The sequence below is a fragment of the Meriones unguiculatus genome, chromosome 8 (assembly GCF_030254825.1).
Source record: "Meriones unguiculatus strain TT.TT164.6M chromosome 8, Bangor_MerUng_6.1, whole genome shotgun sequence".
Lineage (NCBI taxonomy): Eukaryota > Metazoa > Chordata > Mammalia > Rodentia > Muridae > Meriones > Meriones unguiculatus.
This window is the reverse complement of record NC_083356.1, coordinates 615,093-626,046: the sequence shown is the minus strand read 5'-3', so window position 1 is coordinate 626,046 and position 10,954 is coordinate 615,093. Positions and strand designations below refer to the sequence as shown.

General features: G+C 51.5%; 1 protein-coding gene across 1 annotated transcript; it reads left to right on the top strand.

Moving 5' to 3' along the window:
* The first annotated feature begins 705 nt into the window (after positions 1-705).
* Positions 706-3,618, top strand: Hoxc4 (homeobox C4). The gene is made up of 4 exons (XM_060388489.1): positions 706-721; positions 824-941; positions 1,060-2,000; positions 2,468-3,618. The coding sequence occupies exons 3-4, from the start codon at positions 1,562-1,564 to the stop codon at positions 2,821-2,823; spliced, it is 795 nt and encodes a 264-aa protein (XP_060244472.1). The 5' UTR covers positions 706-721; positions 824-941; positions 1,060-1,561; the 3' UTR covers positions 2,824-3,618.
* The last annotated feature ends 7,336 nt before the right edge of the window (positions 3,619-10,954 follow it).

Genomic DNA, 10,954 nt, shown 5'->3' with positions numbered 1-10,954 from the left:
CCGCTGGCAGATTTAGTCTAATAAATAAAACATAAACAGTTAACTTTATGTGTCACTTTTATTGTTATCAAGTAAAATATAGCCGAGTCCCGGCAAGCTATGATTTTAAACTATAATTGTTATCAAGTACAACAAGGGGACCTGGCTCCCTCCCTGGGCTTCCCCTCTGCCGCCCCCCACCAACTCTGAGTTATAGAAGATCAGTTAATTGGTGTCCGATGAAGAGGCCACCCCTAGCTGTAGAACCAACGGCTAGAAAACTATCCTCCCCCTTTGCCCCCCTTCTCTTCCCTGGCGTCCCACCTCCCCTGGGGGTATTCTGTGGAGGGGTGTCAGGGGGGGGGGGGAGGGATGCTGTGAGAATAGGCCATGGACCCTGCCCTGTCTCCAGAGCTTAGTTCTCTCACCTCTGCTTTTGGAAGGCAGCCTGGAGCTGGCCCTGGGGAATATGTGTTTACATGTAAACACACGTGTTACAGGGGAAACAGTTTGGGAATCAAACAGGCTCTACCCAAACAGGCCTCCCTTGAGGGTAAGACTTGCAGAAAAAACTCTCAGAGCCTCGGTTGATCCCCACTTCAGGACACTGTTGGAAGAGACCTCTCTCTCCTTCTCTCTCTCCTTCTCTCTCTCCCGAGCAGCTGGGAGTGGTGGGGGCAGCCTGTTGTGAGAAGTCAGCCGGCCAGGGGGCCAGGAGTCACACAGGAGCCACCGGGAGGAGGTACCCTCTGTTCTGGAGCCTGGGCCGGGAAGGACAGTGGGTAGCAGGGAGGTCAAGGTTTCTGAAATCCGCTTTTGCCAACCACTTCCTGTCTCTCTTCAGCGGGGGCTCAAGCCCTAGACCTCCAGAAATGACGTCAGGATCGTTTGCATCCCGCTGCCTCAACCTGCCTAGTACTGCTGGGACCCTGTCTCCAAGGCCCCTTGGCCAAGAGGGTTGGGTGAGTGTGTATGGGGGAGGGAGCCGGACTTGAGGATCCTTGGATGGGGTAGGGCACCCCACGCTCTCCAGCCTCGTAAGCTCAGCCTGGGCCCCTCCCCATCCAACCTCCACTGAAGCTCCCGTGGACCGTCCTCTTCCTGCGAAAGAGGGGCGCTGCCCCGTGACCTGCGCGGACTGCAACACGATTGCCATAATGGAGCCCACTGGAAGGGCGCTGGAGCCGAGCGCACGGGGCGCTGGAGGCCGGAGAGGAGCCCCTGGGCGGGGGCCGAATCGCAGCCTCCCCACAGCCCCCAGTGCCCAGGCTTTGAAGCCGGGAGCCTCCACCGCCCTTTGCAGGGAAGGATCGTCAGTCTGGTGGGGAGTGAAGTGGCGGGCACCCCAGTTCAGCCAGCCACCCCCACCCCGCCCCCCAGCAGCAGCACCACACACACAAAAAATTGGATACATTTTGAATAAAGCGATTCGGTTCCTTATCCGGGGACTGGGTCGCTCGGTGTGATTGGCCGGCGGAGTCACATGGTGAAAGTAACTTTACAGGGTCGCTAGCTAGTAGGAGGGCTTTATGGAGCAGAAAAACGACAAAGCGAGAAAAATTATTTTCCACTCCAGAAATTAATGATCATGAGCTCGTATTTGATGGACTCTAACTACATCGATCCGAAATTTCCTCCATGCGAAGAATATTCGCAAAATAGCTACATCCCTGAACACAGTCCGGAATATTACGGCCGGACCAGGGAGCCCGGATTCCAGCACCACCACCAGGAGCTGTACCCACCACCGCCTCCGCGCCCTAGCTACCCTGAGCGTCAGTATAGCTGCACCAGTCTCCAGGGGCCCGGCAATTCGCGAGCCCACGGGCCGGCCCAGGCGGGCCACCACCACCCCGAGAAAGCGCAGCCGCTCTGCGAGCCGGCGCCTCTCTCAGGCGCCTCCGCCTCCCCGTCCCCAGCCCCGCCAGCCTGCAGCCAGCCAGCCCCCGACCATCCCTCCAGCGCCGCCAGCAAGCAGCCCATAGTCTACCCTTGGATGAAAAAAATCCACGTTAGCACGGGTAGGCAACTTTGCTTTTCGCCCCCTCCCCTCTTCCCGGCGCTCCCCACCCTCCCCGGCCCCCTCTGGCCCGGTCCTCCTTTCTCTCCTTCCCCCTCTCTCTCCAGGAGCGACTCTGGGTTAGCACAATTGAACTGGATTTACGAGCGAGAATGGGTAATTACATCCCCCATAAATTTTATGGCTTAGCTACTCTGGGCAGTCCGAGCCATGTGCTACGATCTGTTATGTATGTGTGAAAACTATGCTCGCTTTCTAAGGGCGCATAAATAATTCAGTGTCGTTACAATGAGGATTCCCCTCTTGTTACACAAAGTCTGCAGCTCCCTTCAACTTCTTTATAACCCATTTAGCCTGATGACTTTATTTTCACCACTCCCTCCTGCTCCTCCAAGCCGAGGTTGGGGTGAGGGTGGGGGCAGGGAGCCTGCCGCCTCTGAACCCCACTATTCACTTCCCCTCCCCCAGTGAACCCCAATTATAACGGAGGGGAGCCCAAGCGCTCGAGGACAGCCTACACTCGGCAGCAGGTCCTGGAATTAGAGAAAGAATTTCATTACAACCGCTACCTGACCCGAAGGCGGAGGATCGAGATCGCCCACTCGCTGTGCCTCTCTGAGAGGCAGATCAAAATCTGGTTCCAGAACCGGCGCATGAAATGGAAGAAGGACCACCGGCTCCCCAACACCAAAGTGAGGTCAGCGCCCCCGGCCGGCGCCGCGCCCAGCGCCCTCTCGGCAGCCACCCCCGGCACTTCTGAAGACCACTCCCAGAGCACCACGCCGCCAGAGCAGCCCCGGGCAGAGGACATCACCAGGTTATAAGACATAACTTACACCCCTGCCCCCGCCCCGCGCTCCCTCACACACAAATTGACTCTTATTTATAGAATTTAATATATATATATTTTTTGGTTCTTTTTTCTCTCTTCCTCCTGCCTCCTCCCTTGTCGGCTCCAAACAGACGAAACAGATAAACAAACAAGCCCGTGCCCCTTTCCCTTCGCTGTTAAGGACCCCTTTAAGCATGTGGTGTTGTCTTAGCATGGTACCTGCTGGGTTTTGTTTTTTGTTTTTGTTTTTCAAGGCCATTGTGGGGGGGTATTTATTTTTTAAGGAAAAAAAAAGCTGCAAAAATTATATATTGCAAGGTGTGATGGTCTGGTTTGGGTGAATTTCAGGGGGAATGAGGGGAAGAAAAAGGAAAGGGAGATTTTTAAGAGGATTCTCATGCCTCTCCTCCGCCTTCCCCCATCTTTCCTTAGGCCTTTTGCATTGAAAATGCACCAGAGGAGGTTAGTGAGGGGGAAGTCATTTTAAGGAGAACAAAGCTATGAAGTTCTTTTGTATTCTCGTGGGGGGGTGGGGGAGGGGGGAGGACAACAGACAAAGCTGACTGGAGAGCCTCTGGGAGCTGTGCAGTTTGAGGAGCCAAAAGGAAATCAAAATGAACTTTCAGTTCAGAGGGCAATCCATAGGTAGACGCTCCTACCCCATCGTGCTTATTGTGTTTTCGGACTGAATTTACTTGATTATTGTAAAACTTGCAATAAAGACTTTTAGTGTTGCTGTGAAATGCCCCGTGATCAACAATAAACCAGTGGCTGTGAATCAGTTTCACGTCAGCGTCTGATGGTCTCTCTTTACTCCCCCTGCCTCTGGCCTGCTAGCATCCACATAGTTCCCTAAGTTTACTCTGAACAAGCACACAAAGCTTAACATTTGACTTCAGGTGCTCAGTGCTTAGTGAAACACCAACGAAGAGTCTGGGGTGAGGGACGAGGCAGACTCTGGAGGACTTCTCAGAGGAACCAGACCTGGGGTTCAGTGAGGCTCAACATGGGGTGTGGGGCACCACACTTTTCCTTAGCCAGTCCGTTTTTGACAACTTCTTCGCGTCCCAGCCTCTCTGTCCTTTAGGCTAAATCTGCAGACTAGAAGGCAGGCTAGGAAAAGAAGGAAAAAAGTTTTCCTCTTTCAGGACTTCTTGGAGTAAGACCTCAAGGAAGACTGTCGGTCCTTCCTCAGTTTCCTTCTCCTAAAAGGATGAAGGGTTTGCAGCTGGTTCTGCAGCGGCAAGGTGAACTGTCAGGGTGGCACATCTGTTTGTTTAGCCTTGGGGGAAATGGTGAAGTGGAGGCCAGAGGCCTGTACCCTCTTGCATGGGTAGACCTCAAAGGCTGAGGCCTGGAGTAGCTAGCAATGAAAGGACTTTTACGTTTCTCTGGAGCTTTTGATCATGATCTGCCAGGTGTTAAGGGAAAATGTTATGAAATTCAAGGACTACCCTCTTTCTACAATCTCCCATGTCCTGGCAGAGCTTGGGGACATTCTGAGCAAGGTTCTATGGTTCTAAGATATATAAATATAAATATAAATAGACTTTTCTTAGGGGAGGGGAGGTGCACCACCAGGAAAAAAAAAAAGAAAAGAAAGAAAGAAAACTGTCTTGGCTTATCCAAAGGACCCCAGTTGAGACTGTCAGCCTCTAGAGACCAGGCCCTAAGCTAAGCTTGCCAATTTTTTTTTTTTTTTTTTTAAGGAAAGGTTGGGAGAGCAGTTGGGAGCTTTCCCCTAGACGATTTATCTAAGCTTCAGGATGGAGGGCTCTCAGGAGTGGGAGAGGGAGTGGGGTCTGGGCTGGCTTCTACTCTGCATTCTGGAGAGAAAGGCAGCAAGCAGAGGAGACACCAAGTTATGAAGATGTATTTGATGTGTTTCAAAGTTCTTTTCTCTTGAACTACTTGGGAAGTGGTCTTTGGAACAGCATCTGTGTGTGTCTCTGGAGTTTGGCTGTGTGTTGGGGGGGCGTCACAGTCCTTGAGGTCTCTTTTCTCTTCCCTCAGTAGTAACAGCAAAACACACTGTCCACAGTGTGAGGAAGCAGAGGCAATAATTATCTGGAGTTATTTTATTTAATCGGGCAAATTAGAGACCTGATCTGACTGCAGCCCCAATCATCTTGAGGCCATTGCCTTTGGGTTGGAGTGAGGAGAGGTTTGAAAAGAGAGAGGAAAGGCCTGAGGAGTTGGCCAGGGTGTCTTTAGCCTGGAAGGAAGGTAAGATGGAAAGGATGGGGTGTCTTTAGATCCTGCCTGGCTTTGAGCTTTGGGGTGTTACCTTGAGAGCCACTACTGCTTGTTATTCCTGAAGGTTCCCGGCACTTCCAGAGAGACTCCAGAACTCAGGGAAAGCAGCTTGTAAGGTCAGGGGCAGTTCCTTCCCTCTGCAGGCTTCTGCTTCTTTCTTCTTGGGGCACACATAGTCATTATCTGTTTGTGTGTCTGTCCTTTTTGATCTGGAAAGGGGGGAACATCCCAAATCCACACAATCTTGACAAGTGTAATAAAATCTTTACGCTAGGATTTTTGAGAAGTTGGGTTTCTGACCTCCAGGGATCTCTTCTCCTTTTTCCAAAGCTCTCCTGTGGCTGGGCCCTGACTACCCAGAGAGCCTTCCGTATCTGGGCAGGGTGGGGCATGTGGCTAACCTGGCCTGGGCCCCAAGACTTCGTCGCAGTCCTGGTCTCAATGCTCCTCAAACTTCCTGGCCTCACTGGGAAGTGGAGGGCAAGGCTTTTATTGAAGTTGAGTAGAGCAGTGGGGAAAGGCTGGGGGGAGGACTCGGCCCAGGTTCACGGGAAGGCCACAGTGTTTTCTCTCCCATTGCCTTTATATTCAGCAGAGCCTCTGGCCTCTCCCCACCCCCATCCCCCACCCTCCTAAGCCCAGTCCTTGCTCAGCCCGTGGCCTCCAGATAGGGTGCCCCAGCTTTTGTAGAACTGAGGATTTCTTGCCCAGACTCATGGGAGAGGAAGCTGCTCAAATGCGTGCTAGCCCAGCATTGTACCATCTTCAATAGATAAGTAAAATGAAGACCTGTGAACTGGGACACCAATCTTCTAAGGTCCTTCTTACCAAGCAGCGGGAGATGTCCACCAGTCCCAAACCCCTTCACTGTGTAAGTAACTAGCACTCAATCTTCTCCGGGGCTACAGGCACAGGTCTAAACTCTGTCTTTCACTAAATTTTTGTTTCAACACCAGTTGTTTGAGAGGGAGGCAAATGGGAGCGTGTGCCACAGAAAGCAAGGCTGGGGCAAAGTCCTGGGCCACTTTGTTTCTCTGGGATCTCCTGCAGTTTGTATGAAGTTTCCTACAGTTCTGAATGTCTCGGTTTTCTTCTGTGGGCTTGCACATTGAAATCCAAAGTGTGTGTGTGTGTGTGTGTGTGTGTGTGTGTGTGTGTGTGTGTGTGTGTGTGTGAAGTTTGCCAAAGTGTGGGCTAGGGTGCTCTCTGCTAGGGAGGGTTTTTCTGTTTTCGGAAGATTGGGGACCAGCTCAGAAAGGGCCCCATGACAAGGAGGCACAGTATGCTGGGCACTTCCATGATTTTCTCGGCTTTTTGCCAGGTCCTGGGGCAGCCTGGTCCTGTGTTCACAAAGCCACTTCTCTAGGCTTTCCTCAGCTTTTATCTGACACCCCACCTTTGGACAGCTAATTACAATTAAAATGCCTTTTTTCCTAGAGGCCTCTCCTAGGCTTAGTAAAAGAGATGGAAGATCCCCTAACTCCAGAGGCCACCAAAGCAGATGGAATATTTATCGCCTCTCTGGATGTCATTACCTAAGAACACAATTTTATGAACCTCCTAATCTGTTAGCTTGATTTATCTGGATGGGCAGACGCCCAAAATAAACATTTGCAGAATTTAGGTGGGAAAAAAATGTCTTTGACTCTGACCAAGCTCCTCATAGAACTGACTACCCCCCTCAGACTGCTTTTTCTGTTCCTGGCATCTCTAATTCCATTTTAATCTTTTTTCTGTGGTGTGTGGTGGCTCTTTTGGGTGTGCCTCTTGAGAATTAAGAATGGTGAGATGCACTATTTTAACTAGCGACTGGAAGCCATGCACACCCTACAACCTCCTGGGGGGACTGTTCCCTTCGGGGCTTGCAAGCTGGCAGAAACCAAGGCCAAAGGCAAAAAGGGTTGTCCATAGCCTTCCCAAGCCCGGGGTCCTATCACCCTCCTGTCACTTCTCAGGCCAACCCTTCCCCTCAACCCCAGCTTCACCCTGCTCTTTGGTGTCAGCTCAGCATCTTCTCAGAAATCCGAATCCCTGCAAGCTGGGGGAAAGGCCCAGCTGCCCCTCTTCCCTTCGTTGGGGAAAGGATCAGGAGGGAGAGAGGGTTACAGAGTCCAGTAAAGGGTGCGTTAATTTTAAATGTCCCTCTGTGATTGCAGGATCCTCTAATTTGTTCCATTCTCTGGGTTCTGCTTTTTCTGCCCCAGGGGTGAGGGTGAAGCAGAGGCAGTGCCATCACGTCTCGCCTCCTTTTCCCAGTCCAAGTTAGAGGTTGGGAGAGGAAAATAGATTTGAATTTGCTGCTGCTGCTGGGGTGGGAGGGGTTAGATACCCTGAAACTTAGTGTGCGGGCACTGCCAAGAAACCAGCCAGGCCCTAGCGTTCCCAGCCTCTGGCTACCTGGGAAGTCCCGCGCAAAAGAAGGGGGGGTGGGGAGGGGAGAAGCGACTGTTCCACTTGGGGATGGCAGGAGAGGGCAGTTCCTTTTCTTCGGACCGCCCGAGGGCTGGAGCTGCGGCGACGGGGGCGACGGGGGTAGGGGTGTCTCGGGGAGGAAACAGGGCCAAGCCGGCAAGGTCTGCTCTGGGCTCCAGGCCGCGTCCGCCCGCCCGAGGTGCAGCGCCTTCGCCTAGGTCACGACCCCCACCCCCTGGCTCTAGCTGCAGACAATAGGGAGCAGGGTAGGGGGCGAGGGCTGCGGGCCACCTAGGAGGGGTCAGTGCGAGAACTCCCGAAGTCTATGGGTCTCACCCTGTGGAACCCGTTCTCCTTTCTCTGCCCTGTTAAACCTTCTTTCCCAGCCTCTCCTCTACCTTACGGAAAACGGAGCGGACTCTCAATTACTCCTCTACCAATATGCCAAATAACTACTGCCAAATAAGGAGATTTGATTTTTTTTTTTCTTTAAAAACGGTAGTTTTCACTGAGCAGGAAATAAGACCCCTTGGAGCTCTCTGAGGGCGGAAAGGCTCATTTGAGCAGCCATAAAGGATCACAGGCCTTAATACCAACCATCATCAGAACCGCAGGCCGGAAAGCCACTTCCTGCAAGAGGTGGCTGCATAGAGGCCGGGCCTTTGTCTCTGTGCCCGGTTAGGATTTGGCCTTCTATTAAAAAGAAAAGCGTTCTCAAACCCAATGGGCTGTTGATAAGGGACTGGGAGGTGAGTCACTTAGCAGTCCCCCAAACCAGTTTGTTCTTGTTGGGGTGGTGTCGACCCGACCATAATAGCCAAGCTCTTAGCGTGACTCTGCTCCTTTGGGCAACATTGTGTCTGAAGTTTGTACAGGTGGAGACTTTCCACTCAGATGAAACAGCTTTCGGGTAGTGAGGAGCACAGGTTGGGGTTCTGGTTCTAGCTGGAGGAACGGAGTCAGCTCCTTTGGGATCGGGGACGTGGGGGTGCACTAGGGCCTCCTTTGCTGTCAGCTGCACCTGGCTCAGGTGTGGTGAGGGTGTCTTCCTCTTCCTGGGAACCTCCTAGAGGGTGGGTGTGGGCAGCTCGGCGTCAGAGGGTTTCAGACCGCCTCCTGCTGCCTCCAGCTCCGCCGTGACTGCCACCGGCGCTGCCTTCCCTTGTGCTCTAAGGTTCCCTGCGTGTTTACTCTTCTTTTCCACTAACCTGAGATAAAGCCAGCCCCAGCTTCCTTCCTAGGAACCCTGCCCCCAACTGTAAAAGCAGAGGAAGAAGAGCCAAAAGGTGACAATTTTGGAGTAACAGCTGAGGTTCAAAGGTTCCTGCATAGGCCTCCAGGCCTGGCCACCTCAGACCGGATCTGACCACTGCAGAGTTGTCCCTGGGCCAGCAGCAAAGAGAACAAGGTTTTACAGCAGGGCAGATGTTGGCTCAGCCATCTCGCCAGATCCCCCTTTATCTCTTCTCCAAGGCAGAGCCACTGTACCTTTGTTCTTCTCTCCTTTCTCTCTCCCCCTCCTCTTCTTCTGTTTGATCCTCTCCACCCCCTCCCCAAATTGTTTCTTTAGATCTGGAAGCATCTGTTTCTGTCTGCCCCTCCCCCTCCTTCCTCCTCCCCCTCCACCTCAAGCAGTTACAAAAGGCTCTGATACACCATCATCCAGATATCTTGAGACCAGAACTTGTGCTTCCATTTTTCCAGCTCAAGAGGGTCCAGGGTGTGTACAGTTTAAGTCTTGATTGTCAGGACCCAATCTTCTTCCTCCTGAAACAACGATCCATTAAATTAAGGTAGAAACTAGGAATCTTGGGTGGAGGGGTGTGGCCCTGAGTTATTATTAGATAACTGACCTATCTTCTGTTGGGCTTCTGTGAGCTCAGCCTTGGGCACTCCTTCACATTCTGGCCCTAGACCACAGGAACATGGCCTTTCTAGCCTCTCTACCTGGCCATGTATTCCTTTCTGTTTTTCTTCAAGTCACAATTTTTTCTTTCTTCTAATTACTTCCTCTTCATCCCTTCCTTTTGCCACAAAGTAATTTTCTTAGAAATTAGAAGGTCCCCAGTCCCACTCAGAATTCTCCAATCTAGAGTCAAGAGGCTGAGGCATTGCCCTCAGTCTGCTCATTGCTGGGTGTTTTCTGTCTTCTAGAGCAATAAAAAGTGTTTTTAAGTGGCTCCTTACGGCCCCCTTCCTGACATGCAGAGAATATCTGGTCTGGGAAGCTTGGAGGAGATCATGGTTGCCCCAGTCAGATGGGCAATAGCTAGTCTCTCCTTCCTAGATAAGTCAGGGGCAAGCTCTTGAACACTACTGGATAGACCTGCCGCTAGTAAATCAACTTTATGGCCCCAGGGCACTAAACAGAATAATCCCAGGTCCTGATCCTGATGCCTAAAGAAAAAAGAGCAACTCTCTTCCTGCCCTCCTCTCAGCTCCTCTCAGCTCTGCCCTGAGGGCCAGTCCTGCTGGGGTCTTGTCTCCTTTATCCTAGCAGAGTAGCAGTTGGTCAAGAGCCTCAGATTTGTGCTCCTAGCATATTCTCCCTCAGTTTCCATGGTGACAAAGGCAGCTGAACTACCTACCAAGATAGATACACACACACACACACACACATACACACACAGGGTAGACCTTGATGGCAAAAGTGTCTTTGCTATTCTGGAGGGACAACAGTGGGGAGAGTCTTGTCTGATTAATTATTCCATAGTTTTTTCTCCCAGCACACATTTATGTATAGGCACACCGTCAAACATGTGATACATACATGCAAAACCCAAAATATGTTTATATCTCTGTTCATATATGCATGAGTAGGTAACTCTGCTGAAAGCAGCATATGTCTGTATATATGTGTGTGTGCAGAAGCCATGAATTACAGAGGTAGTGTCTAAACCAGGCACCTAGGAAGTGAATTCTTTCTCCTACTGCCAATGTGCACAGTACAGAGGCTTGTGCTGCCTGTGTCTGTGGACCTCGAGGCCTGAGGATTCTGCTGTGTGTCCATCTTGACTCCTTAGGCCTAGGGTGGCTAAAAGGAAGGAGGCAGCTATCAAAGGAGCATCTAGGTTAGGATCCTTATCTACCTCCCTTACGTCAACGTTAAAATTAAATTTAAAAAACCAAATGCTCATTTAGCTCTCCCATCTACACATCACACGCTTGGCGCAGGCCTTAAAGACAGTCGCCACCAAGCAGCCCAGGGGCAGATAACTGCACCAGGTTAGCTCTTCCTATGCTGTTGTAGGGAATCAACACATAAAAGCTCGAGGAACATTCGGATCTATCCTTGGGGTATGGTACCTGTTCAAGAATGTTACCCGCTATTCCTAGTAACAAGCAGCTGCCGGGGACTAGGTTCTGGGTTAGATCATCATCTCGCTTAAGCCTTAACATGATAAGAAAGTTATTACGTTAACTAAAGATACGCTGAAACTGGCCTTGGTGGGCAC